General features: G+C 39.0%; 1 protein-coding gene across 7 annotated transcripts in view; it reads right to left on the reverse strand.

Moving 5' to 3' along the window:
- Positions 1 to 1,320: 1,320 nt before the first annotated feature.
- The window catches only part of LOC140139841 (uncharacterized), a 28,975-nt gene continuing 10,552 nt past the window's right edge, over positions 1,321 to 19,743 (reverse strand). For 4 of the 7 annotated variants that reach the window (XM_072161588.1, XM_072161591.1, XM_072161594.1 and 1 more), the window contains exons 3-10: positions 13,224 to 13,342; positions 12,121 to 12,275; positions 11,349 to 11,510; positions 9,189 to 9,459; positions 8,026 to 8,140; positions 4,939 to 5,010; positions 4,468 to 4,571; positions 1,321 to 1,996 (exon numbers count right to left, since the gene is read on the reverse strand). In XM_072161588.1, coding sequence (XP_072017689.1) covers positions 1,873 to 1,996; positions 4,468 to 4,571; positions 4,939 to 5,010; positions 8,026 to 8,140; positions 9,189 to 9,459; positions 11,349 to 11,510; positions 12,121 to 12,275; positions 13,224 to 13,342 — 1,122 coding nt within the window. In that variant the 3' untranslated portion in view covers positions 1,321 to 1,872. Of the gene's footprint in view, positions 1,997 to 4,467; positions 4,572 to 4,938; positions 5,011 to 8,025; positions 8,141 to 9,188; positions 9,460 to 11,348; positions 11,511 to 12,120; positions 12,276 to 13,223; positions 13,343 to 16,745; positions 16,978 to 17,555; positions 17,779 to 19,743 lie in introns of those variants that run through there. The other 3 variants (XM_072161593.1, XM_072161589.1, XM_072161590.1) reach the window with 3 other exon arrangements.

Consider the following 19,743-nt stretch of genomic DNA (forward strand, 5'->3'; position numbering starts at 1 on the left):
CTCTTTAAATTGTTTGTGCCAAAACTTAAGGTTTAATTTTAATGAAATCTTTACAAATTTCCACAATATTTGTCAATATAGTAGATGTAATTTTTTTTAAATTAGCATGAGATTATACTCCCGTCAGTATGTAATTACCAAGTTTTAAAAGCAATACTTATAAAAATCCTGCCACTAAAATATGGCATATCTGTGGAAGACTGATACATAGAAATGCACACCAAATCTAAATCCTGTATATCCCAACAGGACAGACCACAGTTCCCAGCAAATACAGAACAATTTTTATCAGGTTATACCTTGGGTTTGGGTAAAAACGTTTTATAGGAATTCATCATGGAACTCTCGGTACACCAGCGACTTCACAGGTAGCAACAGGAGAGTGTATGGTGCAGCTGCAACATTCTCAGAACTGCCTGATCGCGACTGTGCAATAACACGCATTCACGTCTGCGTCCTACGCTACAATGTATATAAGCCACATGTATGCAGTGGGAAAGTTCTACGATGAACACAAATTAAATAATTTTCCTATAGTAAAATTATAGTAACATGTCTTAAAACGTTTTGTATGAAACCACACTCAACAGTTTAAAATGTTGCCAAAATGCTATTGTAAAATATTTTTGGCAAAAAGTTTTCAAAACATGTTTTTAAATGTTATGAAAACATTTTATACCCTTTATATGCCCTTTATAACCCGACATCTGGGGTCGATTTATAAAATAAAAGTTACATGCACCACTGCAGCTTTTCCTTGAATATGGGCTGAATATCACAATATTTTGCATGCACAGGCAAAATTTTACATGCACAGAAGCAATGTTTACATACATCTGTGCACTGTGCATGTAAACCCCCTCTAAATCAAACCCTGCCAGATATTCAAATATTCTCTGCCAACTTTGTCTAAAAAAGATTTTGCAAATAATATCAAAAACATTTTGTGTTTACTAGTTTTTTGAAAGCAGGCCACTCTCATGACACATTTATTGGCGCATGCTACTATATGCTGAAACAAGAAAACAACTCTGCATCACATATGATAAAACAAGATGCAATTACATCTGAATGCATTTCCAGGAAATACATGTACACAGCACTAAGGCCCAAACAAATTTGTTTGCTTGCCCTCCACCAACCGACCCAAAATTGGCCAAAATCAGGGTCAGCCCTTAGTTTTTTAGTAATGTTTTTTGATTACTTTTTCTGTGTCTAAATTTCATTTCAAAGCTAAATTTGGCCAACAACACTTTTCTTAAGATGAAACTCATTACTGTAAACTCATAACTATCCGTTCATGCATCAATGTTTCCTGTAAGTATGCAGTCGTTCTATTTGAATCAATTTCTATGGTGTATCTTGCGTATTGAAGATCTGAAATGAATTATTAATGTACCTTTCACATGACCATGCAATGTTCATTGCCTACATGCCTATACAGTAGCGCGTCATTAAAAAAAATGTATATATTTTTCCGAGCGACCTACCCACCAGTGGCATAACCAGGGTTGTTAGCGCCCGGGGCAAGAAACAAAATTGGCGCCCGGCCTACCCCCCTAGAATATCTTAGACAAATAAGGCCTACCACTAATTAATTTTGGTTACTAGAAGTTGGTCAAAATTGGTCAATTTGGCACCCCCTAAGGGTGGCACCCAGGGCATGTTGCCCCCCTCTTCCCCCCTATAGTTACGCCACTGCTACCCACCCCAAAAATCCCACTGGAGGGCAAGCAAACAATATTTTTTTCTTAATACCCCAACATTTTCATCCATGCCTGAACAAAGATGTCAAGGAGCTGTGAATCTCTCTTATTTATATCTTTGGAAGACGAACCATTACAGAGCTTTGACAAGAACTAATTCCGCCAATTACTGTTGAACCATTTTTGTAGCCGCCTCACACAGTACGGTGACAGCTCTGACTAGTTCTTCTTTGGGATAGTAGCTGAATGAAATACGAAGACAGTTCTGATAGTTTCCTTCTGGTGAACATCTGAGAAAAGTGGAAAAAGAAAGCCTTATTATAATAATGTGGGCCATATGTGGCGGTGAATAATTTATTAAGCTGATATCCTTTGTTTTCGTAAGTTTAATTTCAGTGAAATCAAAAAACTATTCTTGTGCAAAAGTGGGTTGAAAAGGAAGAAAACTCTTAAATCCCCTTTTGTCGATTTGGACAGAATTGTCTATTTGGACAGAATTGTCTATACACAGACAGGTTCCTCACTTTAAACTGATCAATTTTTGCCTTATTTCTTCATGTAATTTTACACAAAATTTGGGTTAGGGTTAGAATTAGGGTTAGGATTAGGGTTAGCTTACACAAAATATTTACATGAAGGATTGGCCCATTTTTGGCCAGTTAGTGTTTTTTTTAAAAGAACATCTACAGCAGCAGTTAGAAAAGTACGGGTGTTTTTGTACATCCCTCCTAAACTTTCATATTCTGCTCCACATTATGACCTGTGGATCTCAAGGAATGGGACATTTCAGGAAAAACCTGCTATGAAAAATCAAACCTTCACAAATGTTTTACGTAAAAATGGGACCAGTTTAAAAACAGGTGTAAAATTTGCAGGCCTCGAAATAAGCCAGAATTTCTGGGGGCCATTTGGGCCCTCGATCTTAAATGTTTGAGGGCCCGAATTTGGGCCATTGGTTTGAACCTATGAACCCCACAAAAAAGTGAGAAAATTGTAATTTTTTGGCGGGCCATTTGGGCCCGCCGGATGTATCTTTTACGGGCCCTCACTGATTTTTGGGGGCTGAGGGCCCTTGGGCCCTCCTTATTTCGAGGCCTGAAAATTTGAATTTAGTATCAAGACTCTCTTGAATTACACCGTTTCATACTGTCATACCATTACGTTTTGTTACCTGGAGATATTTGATCATGTCTCACCTCCTTTTTCAACCAAATCGACGGTAATAACTATTGTACAGTAGTGAGGGATCAACATTTAACCACAAATTGCCTCAGGCAAAACTCACTTCTTGGGAACTGAATACCACACAAGAGCTCACATGGTCATTTGTATGTAACTCATTGACCCATTTGTGTTATATACTGCCTCTAGCTATAATGACATCCTTGTGATCTGGTCAACTCATCATACCAACCTCAGGAGGGAATTCAATTTTTGATCAATTCTCTCCAGGTAGTGAAACGTAATGGCCACTTGATACCGAGTGGTGTGAACCGTGTGATGCAAGTGCATTGCAGACAAATGGACACAAAGGCATGAGCACATTAGGCAGATCCATTTGAATTTCATACACTCTGAGAAGCTTCAACTTGAATCTTCCAGAGAGGGAGGGTGAGTTTCAAATAGAGTTGCTTATATTAATGTGCTAATTCCATTTGAAATGCATACTCCCTTGCATGATTAAGTGCTTTGTAATTGGTCGTCAGCAGATCAGCTATTCCATTTTTGGGGGGATAGTGTAAGGTAACATTAAAATTGTGAGGTTACAATAAATTTTGTTTTCAAAAAAAACACGATAATATTATACAGATGGAATGAAAAAAGTGGCGGTTGCGTATGAAGTTATTGACTTTGAATCAGTTATTTTCCAGGTATTGTGAAGTATTTAAACATTTTCTTTGGACCTGGAATATTGTGTGCCCCTCAGGATATTCCTCAGTCCAAAGTTGCATGCACAATAGAAGTTATTGTTTTTTGTAATAATTCCAGTTATTTATAAAATCCTCTTTCCATGACATTACAAGAAAGCTGTATAGGTAAGCATGTTTGTAAAGGAAGTCTCCTGCAATCACAACATTTTATGCCTTATTATGTTGGCAAAATAATTATCAAGCACAAATCATTTGGTTTTATTTAAAATTAACTCATGTTGACCATAAAATGCTAACAAACACAGCCGTTTCTCAACACGCGATATATTCAAAATTCCTGGGCCCCGACTGCCTGGGGCAATGATGTCATGGTTATTTGTGCTCAATTGTCGTCATGGTGGCCAAGCGGAACGGGCACTGACTCATAATCGGAAGGTTGCGGGTTCGAGCCCCGGCGACGCGCCATCGTGTTGTGCCCTTGAGTAAGGCACTTTATCTCGATTACTCCTCTCCACCCAGGTGTTTAAATGGGTACCGGCATTCTTAAATGCTGGGAAGGTAACAGATTAAGCTGTAGAGGAGGTGTAGCGATCCCCTATATAGCAACATTACATGGAGTCTGGCCCAATCGCCAATGAAAGAGAGATGGGCACTCCGATCACTGGTTACACAGGATCGTCTCCTTTACCTTTGTCGTCAGCCTTCATTGCATACTGGGACATCATTGCACCAGACAACTTTGGCGCCCGGGAATTTTGAATATTGTGTATTGAGAGCTAAAAGGTCAATAGGAGTTTGTTTTAAATAAAACTATGTGATTCGTGTTTGATAATTATTTCTTATATACAAGGCATAATGTTGCGATTGCTGTAGACTTCCTTTAAACTTACGTGTGTCCGGGAAGAAAAGATATTTTATGTTCATCCATGCATATCTGTCGAAGTGTGGACACATCGGCACCCTCTGGTAGCTCTATCCATATGAAATAACCACCCTGTAAAACAACCATTCAATCAATCAATCACTCAATCAATCATTCATTCTTTTAACCAATCATGCCATGGATAATGGTACAAGACATCTTTCACTGATAAATGATTATCTTTCAAAGTTAACTATTACACAAATTTAATACATTTAATATTTGTTTTATATCGCTAAAACATATATTCAACAATATTTCAAGAACATTTTATATTTTACGACACAACACAGTGTGCCGCATCTGTGCGTGTGTCCTCGGTTAGATAGGATTAAATCACATGCAGAATGAGGTCCTTGTTTGCAGGTATTAACAAACAAGGGGTGGGTGTGTGTGGGATGTGGGGTGGGTGGATGTATGATACCCATTCTTTTCTTACCTGAGGTTCATGAAATTTTGTTCCTTTGGGCATATTTTCTCTCAACACTTGACAAACAGCTACAACTGCATCCTGCAAAGGACAAATTGTAATTCAACTTATCAAAATTATTAGCTCTAAATATTTATTGTTTTCATTTTCACTGGCATGATATTAGGCCACCGGTACCTTTGTCTCAAAGCTTATCAAAAGTTTAAAACCTAAAGTGTGTTTTGTGTGTTTTCCCCTTTTTTATTGCACATTGAAACAAGTTATTTGGTGTATCCAAGTTATTAAGAGAAATATCCATGGGTGATTCCATTCAATTGTACGTCATACGTTCAATTTCACTACTGAATTCTGAAAGTGTCAAATTCAGGAGCATCAGCATTGACATCAAAACCTAGCAGCTCATTTTTCATGTATAGACATGGGTTTTGTCCTCACAACAATTCCAATACTATTATTTTGTTTATTAGCATGGCATGTTTTGTGAAAAAAACACCATCGCCAACCATTTCAACTTTGAGTATCACCGTATCGGTCTGCTTGATGGTTGTCATGATGTAAAACAAACTTTGGAGAAACCTGAATTCAGCAACTGCTTGATGCCAGGTTTGCGAGGAGAGAATGGAAGAGCTTTGTGCATCACCAACCTTCAGGGGCGTAGCAAGCGGGGAGACAAGGTGGCCGAAGTCCATGGGCCCCGAGGGTTCAGGGGTCCCGAGCACAAAAGCGAAAATTAAATAAGGGCTGATACTGGAGAGCAGGGTCGGATTTACCATTGGGCCGGATGGGCCCGGGTCCAGGGCCACAAAATTGCCCCATGCATCTTTCTTTAAACCTAATAACAGCATGTTATTTGGCCATCAAGTAGCAACATTCATGTTGATCTGGGCTAAAATAGTCTGACATTTTTTCGTGTCCTTTATGCAATCCTAGTAACATCGAACAATATGTTAGTCCCTCTATATTATATGTAAACCAAAACTTGGCCACTGACTTGAGTGCACATGCCTTCCTGAGCCTCGGCATGTGAGTTCTGAGCCTCCAAATTTTGGCCTGGCATCCCGCCCTGGTTAAAAGGGCCCGTACTGCTCCTTGTCCATGGGCCCTTGATGCTCTCGCTATGCCCCTGCCAACCTTCTCTCCATTCCCAGGGTGCCTACCATAGATACACCAACAGTTTAACCCCTTACATGATTAATCTGTGGAATCGGGAAGCTACAAAAATTTTCATGTTCCTTTCGGTTACATTGTGAATTGAATACAGGAAAGTGTGATGTCTATAGGCTTAATCTTTGTCATAAGCACAGATTTTTACTGTGGTCACCAGGGTTTTCTTTAACGCACAAAACACGCGTATAGACGATTTTCGTAATTGACCACTTCGTCGCCGTTGGCGGCGTTTGGCTCTGCTAACTCCGATTTAGCGGAGCAGAAAACTGAAAGCGAGGCCAGCAAATTAACGGCGACGAAGTGGTCAATTACGAAAATCGTCTATTTACGCGTTCAGGCACTTTTCTGACTCCTTCAAATCCCTAGTCCCAAAGTCCAATGCGTACAAAATCTTGAAAACGTACGCGTTCAGATATTGCAAGAATTGAATAGAGAAACACCTGATATTGTGCATTTATTCTCGGCTTTTGGCATTTAGGACCTATACTCCCGATATGTAGGACAACGAAAGGCTTTATTGCATTTCACAATTTTCAGCTTTTCAACTGTTCAAATTTAAATTTTACACAGTAATAGTGCCAAAATGGTCCACCAAATCGCTTTAATTAGGGGTTCATTTTGCAAAATTTTCAGGGGGGAACATCACCCTGCGTAGTTGATAAACAAATGGCCACTTTCACTTCTGCTTTCGACATTTGCCAATTTATGTTTAACACAATTTATAGGCCTACCATAATAGGGAAAAATTGCCGTCCACGAAAGACTCCATGGACTGCTCATTTCACAAATGTTCGGCTTTCTTAAACTAAAATTTTACACATTAATATTGCCAAAATGATCCACCAAATTGCTTCAATTAGGTCTTCATTTTGCAAAAGTTTCTTACTTCTCTGGGGCATCTTTAAATATTATTATTTTCATCTAAAATTGTCCCCACCCCCTTATGACTGCTCTAGATCCGCCACTGCTCCAAACAGTGGTGTAGATTTCTTTTGACTCGGGGGGCATTTTCAACCTAAACTGTTGAAATATGGTGCAAAAGTGGAATAAATTCGCGAAAAGAGAGCAAAAATGTTCACTTTCGGGGCTAAAATGGCCAAATATGAGGTTAATTTGGTCAGAAACCCACATAAAGGCGTCAACATTGGGGATGATTGTATGGACCATCCCTCTGGCAAAATATTGGGGGAGATTCCCCCCACCCCACCACCCCAATCCGGATCTACGCCTATGGCTCCAAAAACAAACATATTGTTAAAAATGTCTTCAAAAATAATATTTTAAAAATACCCCTTGGGCAATGTTTTTGACTCCTTCAGAGGAAAAATTCACAATTGAAAGGGTCAAAAAATTTTGAAAATACCCCTTCAGCAAAATGCTTAAAGGAAACCCTGGTGGTCACACTGAGCAATGCTATGTCGAGACTTGCAACTTGCAACCAGTCGGGCCGGCAACTAGATGCCAGTCAGAAAAGTTAGCGGCCAGGCCAAAAAGTTACAGGCCAATGGCCGGCTGACCGGCCCTATTTCGAACGCTGGGTGTGCAGCACGGAACTTTGGGAACTAAGAATAGATTTTTGGTCAAAACAGGGACTTGCTGAACTGAAAATTCAACATTTTGGGGATCCAGTGAACTCAAGTTAGGCCAAAATTATAGGCTGCATGTGGAGCTAAAAAACAGTGAGCTACAATTTTCAGAGTTTGAGGCTAAAGAACTGGCCATGATCTCCACATGAGGGTCTTAAGGAACTGCCAGAGAGCTTGAAAAATGGACCAATGAACGGGGAGGGGGTACTCAGTACAAAAGACCGTATGGGGACACACCTGAAAAAGCGACCAATAACCACCACACATAGCCATACCACTGTTACATGTGAGTGCCCCAGGGGGCTTTAAGATTGCAATCCTGCAATAGTTACCTAGCCCTCACCTGATAATACTTGCGGACGTTATTGATGTGCTTTTCAACCAGTCCCATTTCCATCGCTGTACCCATAATTCCCCCTGTGAATTGGTTGAATCCACCACCGCTGTCAAGGTAACCACTGGAGGAAACAACAACAAACAATATTTGTCTTAAGTTGCCTTTGTTAACCCAAAGTGAACTGTTAAAAGTAATCTTAAGACCTAATAAATCAGTATGCACTGATATGATTGAATAATGTTTCTTCACCATGTTTTTCCTATTCTCTCTGTAATCACTTCAAATCTATGTTTATTATGCAATATATAAATTGTTGTTATTGTTATTTCTCGTCATCATTTTGTCATCATCCTTCCAATGCCGAGCAGGCGACCACAAGGTTTCTCCATGCACAGCCGTCTTTGGCAAGTGCAGCTATCTGTTCTGCTTGTACCATGCCTTCGTTGTACCCTAGCACACTTGGATAGGTTGTTAGATGTGTGGGTGTCCAGGTGTCCTTTTCCCAGAGAGCATACATCCTAGATTTATAATATTTATAATATATTTAAACTGTGAATTTTGTTCATTATCATTGTTCAAAGATTTGTAATATTTGTTTTTACAAATAAGGGGGAAAGCTTCAGAATTTTCCAGAATTTTTTTATTTATTCTTTAGCCCCTTCAGTAACTGGTACTATTACCAGATCTGACAGATTTCCCAAAATTAAGAAGTGGTTCGAAGGGGGTGCAAACTAGACCCTCTTACAGACAATAATATGAATCAAATTATGGACACTGCACCAACGATTTTATCAAGCTGTTCGCCGGGTCTTCATCATGTGCAGAGACCGGACTGATGGTTTAATTGCTAACATGATAGAAATTGGCAAGGGTGTTGTTTCACAATGGGACCACAGGCGTGCGATAGCAAAAAAAACCAGAGACCTCCTTTCTTATTAAGTGCTGGCTGCTCGGCTCTTTCCTGTATGGCTTCTGTAACTCCACCCCACCATGAAACAACTTCTAGCTGATTAAATGCCCAAATTATCACAGTCTACAGTCTGATGATACCTGCAGAACGGGACGCAAGTTCGCAACATTCCTGAGAAAATTGTTGGCGAGTCCACAATTTGATTCCTATTATTGTCTATTTACTACTGGATAACTCAAAACCTTCTAAGGAATCATACCTTTCAATTAAGATAGTGTGCAACCTTGCCGGTGCCTCGTACCATCCCAGCCTCAAACCAGGGCCCATGAATTTAGAAAAGCTTCCATTGGACACAACATGGCCTCCTTTGTAATCTGTGTCCGTCTTTTTATCATAAGCGAAAAGTCTCTGTGGTGGGTCGTCAAAGCTACCATCAGGTTTGGGTATCCATGACAATGTGTTGTAGACATCGTCGCAAACAATTAGCGATTCATGTTTTCTGGCTAGTTGTACCACTCTTTCGCATCGCTCTGGGGAAAAAAATGTTGATTTGAATAATGGCTAAAATGATACATTCCAACTGGGGATGTTTCGTCGAACCAGGAACCATCTCCACTTCCCTAGTTAGTATGTGCAATTGCTGGCAATAACCTCAAAATGCATTTGAGAGTGCATCTTCTATTGGGATTATTCCAGTTGAAATCTATACACCTCTATGGAAGACATGACCTTAATCTCCCACACAGGGGGTGTAGATTTCAAATAAAGTCACCAATTCAAGTAACTCCATTTGAAATTCACACTCCCTGTGTGGTAGATTAAGGCCATGTCTTTCATAGGGGATGTAATGGATGTCAACTGGAATAGCCAATTTGTGATATAGAAATCAGGCCATGGTTGATAGGTTAAATGTCATAAAAATTGTGTACATCTTGCGTAAAATGTGTATAAACTAAAAACATCCCTGATTATGTGGTCAAAATCAGACAAATCATTATGTTTATGTTCAACACACAGTGTCATCGCCCCGATATCTTCATGGCAGAAAATGCCATGGTAGGTTGAATCCACAGCCACGCATGGCCATTGTATTCCCACCTGTTTAATAGTTTTTAAATGCATAGTGGGCTGAAGGACATCCGACTAAGGCTAATGACATTAGCCTGTGACTGACCTCTGTACGGTCAGCGAGCATACATTCGCCATTGTCATCTGCTTATAGACTGCCTCTACGATAGTCTCCTACACAGCCAGTTTGTGTCAGTCGGTCTGACACTCGTCGATCCTGTTTGTTCGTGATAGACACATACACTCTGGCCCGAGACTACCTCCACGAGGGTCTACGCTGCACTATTTAAAATCTTGAATTTTGGTCACTTTTTCAGCTCAAGACGCAAGCTACTCTCTCAAGCCGCAAACTAACTACTATCATATCTGTTCAAAATATATATTCGAGTGCAAGGAACCACATCTGGTTTCTTTATACGAAATCATTTACGGGAGATATTCATCATTTTCCACCCCAGTATCCAAAGATTTATCGTCTGAATATCAACCGTGCATAGCACATTTACGTGTATCGATCCCGTGTATTCATTTCAGTGTCTCTGGTTCAGTGTCCATGTTTGGAGCTGGTAGGTGTGGTGGTGGGAGTGTGTACATAGAGAGATAAGTATATCCAGCCCACCGACTTTGGTGTGCTTAGTGAAGTTGACACTGAGTAGCAACAATTTTCACAAAAGCATACAGTGTTTATATACCGTATTTCGTCAAATAGTCGCCCCCCCTCAAATAAACGCCCCCACCACTTTTTTCAACCAAGATGTTTCACAAATTCGATATTTCCATGCTATCTTGTGTAGTAAGCTTACCAAGTTGCTCACATGGTCGCAAAGTAGCAGCAATAAATGGCGAAAATCTGAATCGGAGCCCTGAAGTGAACCAAAAGTCAGTGTCAAAAGGTCATAGTTCGTCATTTTAGCGTGACTTTTAAGCTTACCTAATGATTTTAACGGGAATTTTCGTGCTAAAAATGACCTCTAATAAACGCCCCCCCTTGGGAAAATGTAACGCCCCCGGGGGCGTTTATTCGACGAAATACGGTAGCTATAAATGACCACAGTTGCTGGTATAGAGTAAGTCCCCACTTTGATGATAAAAACTTAACAAAGTCCAGTACAGCAAAGACAGTAAAACCTCTATCACATTTTTACAAGGTGCATATGCATTGCTATTACACCAACATAAGGACCTTGTGCATGATGAGGGCCTAGACATGGGTCCCTGAAATATAACTCCATTTCTCTAAGACCTTTGTATAAACATCTTAATTCTTGTTCCATGTCTTAAAATAATCTTTATTCTTATATTCTGCCTTGATTCTAAGTATCCCCTTTCAGCAAGTAAATCCTGTGCTTACCTGGTGCCATACAGCGGCTTGTAGGATTGTGAAAACAAGGCACAAGATAAATCAGAGATCGATACGGTCTTTTCTCTGAGACCTTTGTCACTCCTTTGTCCTTGTATTCTGTCATGAGTCGATCCAAAGCCTCCATGTCCATGCCTTTATCATCAGTTGGAACTGTAAAAAAAATATGTAGAGGTTTGTTAAAGGAGTATTTTATGATTATAGCATGTTATGTTATGACCCCTGCTGTATAATAAATAAGCTAGATAAGTTATTCTCAAAAAAGTGCCCATTCTTTTGTATGTGCATGGTCCATCACCTATCACTTGGTTGTATTTATGTCTAATGGTGCCGCCCCTGTCCACTTGATGACTTGTTTAATTTGAATTAATCAATTGGATATTATAGACTGTGGAGTAGATATCCATGACAAAAGTTTAATCCCAAAATTTCAGTTGATACGGATTTTGCATTTGCAAATTATGCATGATTACGTATACTTCAAGTTGTAGCCAGTGACCCGTACCATAAGGGTCTGGTGGCTGACGAAGGTACTCGATAGTAGCAACGCTATAGTGTACTTCATTCACTTATCCAGTCACTTGCTAACTCACTCATAACCTCTCATTCAATGACTCACTCTCACTCAAACAATTAGGTCTTTATTAGGTCTTATTTCTATCACTCATAGCTCATCACTGTCACTCAAGCACACAATCAATCAACTAGTTGACCAGTCAATCAATCTGAGCCAGTAATCAATCAATAAGTACACCTAGCTCACCTGGAACCATTGTAAGTTGACAATCCTTTCTGAAGATAACTTGAGCAAGAAAATAGGTGGGGTCTTCAACAAAGACTATGTCTCCAGCTTTGAATAGCTGTGTGCATAATGTATACAAACCATGAGTGGCACCGGCAGTACACATTATGTCATCCCTGGAAAAAAAGGGAAAAAACATGTAAACTATTATCAAATCTGGGACAGTGACTAAATATCCTACTTCGAATAGCAGTGTGCGCGTATCATCCCAAGAAACATAACATATGAAAACTACAATCAAGTCTGCAATAGAGACTAAATTTGAATAGCATTGGTATACCATGTGTAACGCTGGTCTGGGCTGTCAACTTTTCATAACTGCATGACACAAGTTATAATCGAACAGGGGCGTACCGGGATAGAATTCTTGATTGCCAAAACTGTTCGTTGTTGAGACAATTTTTTTCGCCAGGGTGCTTGAGAATCTAAAAAGTAGGGAATGGGAAAGAGAGAACATAAAATCTCAAACTATATTTTGACAATGTGTGAGATTTGACTACTTTGATGTGAGAAAATGCCCAAATGTGTGACTATGTGCGAGACTAGCGTCGCATGCATGACAGCTGACAGCCCTGTATTCGCAGTTCAAAAGATGTCATCCCTGAGAATAAAAAAGCATGGCTATTGTCAAGAATATGATATTTGAATATTGTATCAAAAATTGTATTTCTGCCTTGAAACTTTGTCAAAGTGTTTCTGATATGTTCTAGTGTATTATATTGTCAAGTCAATTTGCATAATTGCATAATTAATGAGCTAATTTACATAAATTATAATTAAGCAAATTTGGCTTATTTTCCATTGCTGCTGCTGAACTTTGAAACTAGTTCACCGTAGGTGAAGATCGAACTCTCAGACTGTCAATCATTTTAAAACATCACTTTTATTTTCCCATGGTTACTATCGTACTGCAGATTTTTTTGCTGTTGATAAATTCTTTGCTTCTGCTGTGTACATTTTTATTCTTTGTGCTTTGGGGACTTTTTTGTATACAAGCATATGGTGTGCTGCTGCTGTTGTTTGGGAAATTTTAAAAAACAACTTCTACATAGACCTAACCGTACCTGTCAACCGGTGCTCCATACATTTTGGTGAGGAATGTTGCCAGTTCAATTCGGAACTTTGGGTCACCCCTGGTGTTGCCATATTGCATTAAATCACCTTCTGCTGCTGCTTCTTCTGTCTGATAAAAATAAATATGAAATGTGATCTTAAACATAGCTATAATTGGTCTACATTACACATTTCACGCGTTTGGGGCAAGATCAGAAGGTCCCTACTATCTGCAATACCTGCCAGGTGTTATATTTTTAGATGTGTACAAAATAGAATGCAGAAATATGACGGTCATGTCAAAAGGAGACACTTTTGGGCAGGATCGTAAATGGAGAAATGGTCAAAAATCTGCCGGTGGGTGATTTTTTCACAATTTGGGTTTGTTGCGAATTTGTGATGTTGTTAATGTTAAAAATATTGTCTGATAGTTTCAGACCGGAATATAACTGGCATCTTGTATTTTTTGAGACATTTTTCAAGTTAATTCCTACTCTCAACATTGTCAATAATATTTTTAAAGGCCGATATCTCAATTTCCAATTTTATAATACCATAACTTCCGAACTCAATATCTTCTCTTAGGAATGTCCGATTTCATTGGGGAAAAGCAGCGCTGTGGAGCAAAATATCTCTATATTTAAGATATGTAAAAACCTCAAAATTGATAACCTGCCCAAAAGTGTCTCCTTTTGACATGACACGTCACAAATGATCAAAATGTCTATGTGGCAGCTATTGCAGATAGGACTTTTTGCATCACTTGAACTTAGTAGCCTCTGAGCACTATTAGCCTTTTTCGAGATATGGCGGACATAATAGGATGGTGCTGCATGAAGTGGGTAAAGTATTTTTAATTTGCCGGGTTTTAACTAGATTGAAGTCTGCCCTCCTTTTCAGTATGCCATACTTTGAAAAGGCTAATTGGGCTTTGCCTGGCTTCGGCCGAATGTTATAAATAAATTAACTAAATAAACTCTCAATTTGTATGTCTTCCCACCCACATAGCTACATGTAGCTGTCAGTGACACAAACAACAACTGGGTCCTAATTGGCGTCAAGCGCCACTCAGGACCCCAAGGTGCGCCACAAATGGTGTGCACACCGCTATTTGAGAATGCCTGGTCTAATAAAGCTTGTGAGTTAGATGGCTGAAGTTGGAAAAAATGTTGCAAAGCATGAGTGGAATGTTTAAATGTTTTAACAAAAAGCCAATGTAAAGCCTATAGGCAGTTTTGAAGCAAAATCACAAGCAATACATTAAGTATGCTTTATTTTGGCAATACCACAAGCAGTAAAGCATATATGTGTACATCCATATCAAAATGATGCACTTGTCGGCTGCTACATGTGCCTCATTTCACATAATAGCTAGGAATAAATACCAAACTCATCTCAAGTGGAGGTCACTTCAAATCATCCTCAAGTAACATGGTTAAAGAATGTTCTCTGTATACTAAACCATGTGACTTGGGGATGATTTGAAGTGACCTCCACTTGAGATGAGTCTGGTGTTTATTCCTGGTAGCCGACAAGTGCATAGTTTTGATATGGATGTACACAGTTTGTTTAAACAGCATAAGCAGTAACTAAACAAGCAGAAGAATAACATTATCAACACTTTGAGAAAACCACAAGGTTTCTAGCGAAACTGTCAGCAAAAAACCACTAAGTTTTTCATTTGGTCTTGACAAATGAACTCAAAATAGTGATTAATTAACAGACCTGATGAACCTCTTCAATCAGGTATAAGTAATACCTATAATATATGAGGTTGAAATCAATGCACTTGCAATGAATATGTTGATGAGTATCAGTATCTCGTCTTAAGTTGAAAGCTACGCCATGTTGATGTAGCAGTGGCAGTTTCAAATCACGTACGCTAACCTAATCCTGCAGTGCGCGCATATACAAACAGACAGACCGATGCAATTGTGGGATGTATCATGATGTCAAATCCAGAGTTGGATCAAGGATTTGAACATTGGCCTTTGAGGACACCATTATAGTCTATCTCGTCTCAAGTTGAAAGCTAGGTCATGTCGGATTACGCAATGGCAGATACAAATCACATGCACTAACCTAATACCGCGGGGCATATACACATAAATTTTCCTGTATAGGTTACGCAACCATGTAAACGCACCGATTCGAATCTGCACTGCGGAATCCAACATGGCATTACTCTCAACTTGAGATGAGATATGGACAATAATGGTGTCATCCAAGGCCAATTTTCAAATCCTTGATCCAACTCTGCATTTGACATACTAACATTTCACCATGTGCATCAATTTCTCTTACCTCTTTCTATAGACCTACAGTTCTAAGTTCCCCTCAGACCAAGTCAAGCTTGGGTTGTGGATCGAGAAATACTAATACTATAAACTAATAATGCAAAAACAAACAATTTCACACCAGATACCATGCATCACTACTATCAGTGACCTCATTAGGCTAATGGAACTCGATTGTTAGTTTCCGATTGCCCGCCCGCATCACTTTTTCAATTTGACCAAAACTTTCATTATTTTCATAAAAAAGTCAATTATCTGAAAATTGAGATGGAAATAATCAAAATTGAAACTCTCAAAATGTCTGACATCCCCTGCTGATCATAATCAGCACCTTTTCTTAGTTGTAGGGGTAGATGATGTAGTAAATAATGGAAATTTAAGGATTACCTCATCGTGTTTCTAGTGATTACAAAAATGGCTAATTTCTTTTCATTTTTATGAAAACAAATTCAAATTTTTTCTCAATCTGTTGCAAAATGTCTGTAAAGATGATCTAAGCATTAATACCTGTTTTGAGATGGTCTTTCATCAACAATATATACTTTGGTACTGGTGGGGTACCTAAATTTGGAGAAAGCTGTTCATAAAATCATTGATTTTGTTGACATAATGGATAATGAAAAGAGACCGAATAATGAATAATGAAATAGCGACCTCATCATTTTTTTTAAACATCCAATCGGAAACTAATAATCGAGTTCCATTGGCCTTAGTCATTGCAAATGTATTTCCTACCACTCCCAGATGTAGTGCTCAAAGTAGACGGCGACTTAAGGGCGATTTGCACCCGAAAATACCAAAATAGCCCTCAAAAATTAAATTATGGGATGAATTTTAATAGAATATAGCCGAAAGGAAACTTTTATGAGGCTTGTGGCACAAAGTAAACATGGATTTAGGGTATTTGGCCCCCAAAATCCCAAAAGTAGCCCCAAAAGTTTAAATTTAAAAAGTATCTAAGTGCCCAGATGAACTCAATAATTGTTCAAGAAATGCTCAAAAACAGCGAAACAAGCAGTAACTCTAGCACACCAAGCAACAACCATGCATTGTTACCAATCTCTTTACTGTGCAACAATTTAGCATATAAGATTTCAAGAAAGTAGCCCCCAAAAGTTAGAATTAAAAAGTATTAGAGGCTTGCTCAAATGCAATCAATAATTGGTCAAGAAATGCTCAAAACAGTGTAACAAGCAACAAATCTTCACTTCAAACAACAACCATGCATTAATTTACCAATCTCTTGACTGTAGCCTCCTGCAACAATTTAGCACAAGATTTCAAGATCTTTATTGTTGGTGCTCCCACTCTCAGATTAATGGCACCTTCCGTCAAAACCCCAGCTCCAGTAAATAAATTGTGTGCATACTCCCCATACACTGTACTGGCCATCTTCACTGGCTGTGACGATGGGATATTGTTGGTAATCAAGTACTTTTTTGAGTGGGGTTTGAAGATGTTTTGTGTTCTACATAAAAAAAGAAGGTTGTGATTATGAATCAGTAATGTGATTTAAGTATGTCAACCAAAATACTGTATTTGTCTGCCTATAAGCTGCTGCTCATGCAATGCAAAGCTGAAATGATTGACAAAATTCTAACTACAACAATGCCTATTGGGATATTCCAACACCTCCTATGGAAGACATGTCCTTAATCTCCCACACAGGGGGTGGGAATCTCAAATGGGGTAACCTGAACGAGTGAGTCCATTTGAAATTCACACTCCCTGTGTGGTTGATAAAGGTTATGTCTTCCATAGAGGGTGTACAGATTTAAAATCCACACTACCCCTTTGGAAGATTTTGGAAATATCTTCCACAGGTCGAGTATGAATTTTAAATATAATGAACACATTAGATAGCTCCATTTGAAACCCACCCTCCCTCTGTGGAAGATTCATCGTGAATCTTTCTCAGAGGGTGCATGAAATTCAAATGGAGCTGCCTAATGTGTTAATTCCATTTAAAATTCATACTCGACCTGTGTAAGATATTTCCAAAATCTTCCACAGGGTAGTGAGGATTTTAAATGGACTAGCCATTACCAATCTCTTGACTGCCGCCTCCTGCAACAATTTGGCACAAGACTTCAAGAACCTTATTGCTGGAGCTCCGACTCTCAAATTAGTTAGCCCTTCTGTTAATTGCCCAGCTTCAGTAAAAGAATTCAGTCCGTATTGTGTGTTAATCATCTTTGATGAGCGTAATGATGCAACATTTTTGGTAATTAAATGCTGTACACAGTGGGGGTTTAAGATGAGATGTGTTCTACATGAAAAAAGAAGTTATTAATTAGCAATGTGATAATTAAAGGCTTTATCCATGATTCACTAAACCAAAATATATAAAAATATCATCAAGCATCAAATCTTGCATTTTTGGAATGTAATACATATTAGGGCGCGTTCTCACTATGCCTGTTTGATACTAGGACGTGGACTCGATCCTACATCGAGCCCACTTCCAAGCATAGTGAGAACGCGAAATAAGTGGTCTCGATCCTACATCCAGGATGTAGCATCGAGACTACCTCATTGAGGTAGTCTCGTACCTAGGACGTGGTATCAAATAGCATAGTGAGAACGCGTTTACAAGTGGACTCGATCCACTTTATACCGGAAATGCTGCATGCACAACCTTGATGGTCGTTGTTGTACTATAGGCCTATACAATATACATGTCTACATTATATATTTTTCCATGATAAAATTTAAACATGCATTTTCAACTTAAAAATTCATAGCTGGTATTATAGAACAAATTTATACAGGCTTTACTTCATGTAATTTACAACATTTATTTTTTATGCGGAAAAGTGTAGGGGAAAGTGGCTATACACGGCCCCGATACACGGACATTCGTTCGAGATGCTTGCCGTAGTTTGATGAGCAGCATACTTCTTGTGCAGTGTGAAAACAACGGCACCGCGGCAAGATACATATTTTATCCAGTTTCAGAATTAAACAAAACGACAATGGGCTTTTAACAGGATAGTAGGGGCCTACAAAAGGATATTCAGGTTTAATATTCGTTTTTGAGGTGTACATTTTGCTAGACCGAGTTAAAATTACCATTTTTGATGGTGATTTAGAGGTTGTGTTGCGTATGTGAATCTGCGTGCTTGACCAAAATCAGAATAACAACCCGGTGTATTTCTCTCATTTTACACGTACAGGCCTAATATAAAATAACAGTTTTTAGAGCTGTTTATTTCAGATCTTTCCAAATACATCACAAAATAACATATCCATAGATTGAAGAAATATATCAGGGGGCCTGGAAATAAAATATGATCTTTCAAAATTGATTGTCTATAGTAAAAGCTAGTAAAGTTTGATTTGTGCTGTGAGTTCGGCTCAAAACATGCATTGGAGCGGAATTTGTGGCGTCATGGATGGTCATGCATTGAAGTGCTTGATATTATAACATCCGGGTAAGTGGAGTCGATCCTACATCAGCATTTTGGTGCTAGTGAGAACGCAAAATTAATGTGGACTGAGTCCACTTGTATGTGGACTCGGACCTAGGTACGAGACCCCATGTTTGTAGTGAGAACACGTCCTAATATCCTACAAGTTACAAGACTGAAAATGACTTAAAATTACCAACTATTCCAGTTGAAATCCATATATGCAGTACACCCCTATGGAAGACATAACCTTAATCATTCACACAGAGAGTGACAGAGTGTGTATTTCAAATAGGGAATTAAAGTCTTTTCTTCCATAGGGGTGTAAGAGGGTGGATTTCAACTGAAATAGCCCATTGGGAATGGAGATTCAGATTTTTCAGCACTGATTTTTTTCTTCTTTTTTGCCAATTTTTTATTTGAAAAAAAAGTCTTGGTACCTATTGAGAATTCTATATAGACTTATGGTATTCCTACAAAGGTCTTATTCATGTCATTTTTTTTTATAACATTCAGCCGAAGCCAGGTTAATCCCAATAGTGCTCAGAGGCTACTAAATTCAAGGGATGCCATCCGGATATAATGGGACAGGGACATGGAAAGAAGTCCGATTTTAGATGCAGGAGGAAAACCGGAGCACCCGGAGAAAAACCTGCGAGGACGAGCATGGATCGGCAACCAAACTCACATGTGGCGTTGCGGGGAAGAACCCCGGCTACAGCGGTGAGAAGCGAGTGCGAAGACCACTACACTAACCCGCCCTCTAATCTTCACTAATAATGTCTTTAATTATGTCAGCAAGGAAGAATATTTTCTAGCGCAGG

The sequence above is a fragment of the Amphiura filiformis genome, chromosome 18 (genome assembly GCF_039555335.1).
Source record: "Amphiura filiformis chromosome 18, Afil_fr2py, whole genome shotgun sequence".
NCBI lineage: Eukaryota > Metazoa > Echinodermata > Ophiuroidea > Amphilepidida > Amphiuridae > Amphiura > Amphiura filiformis.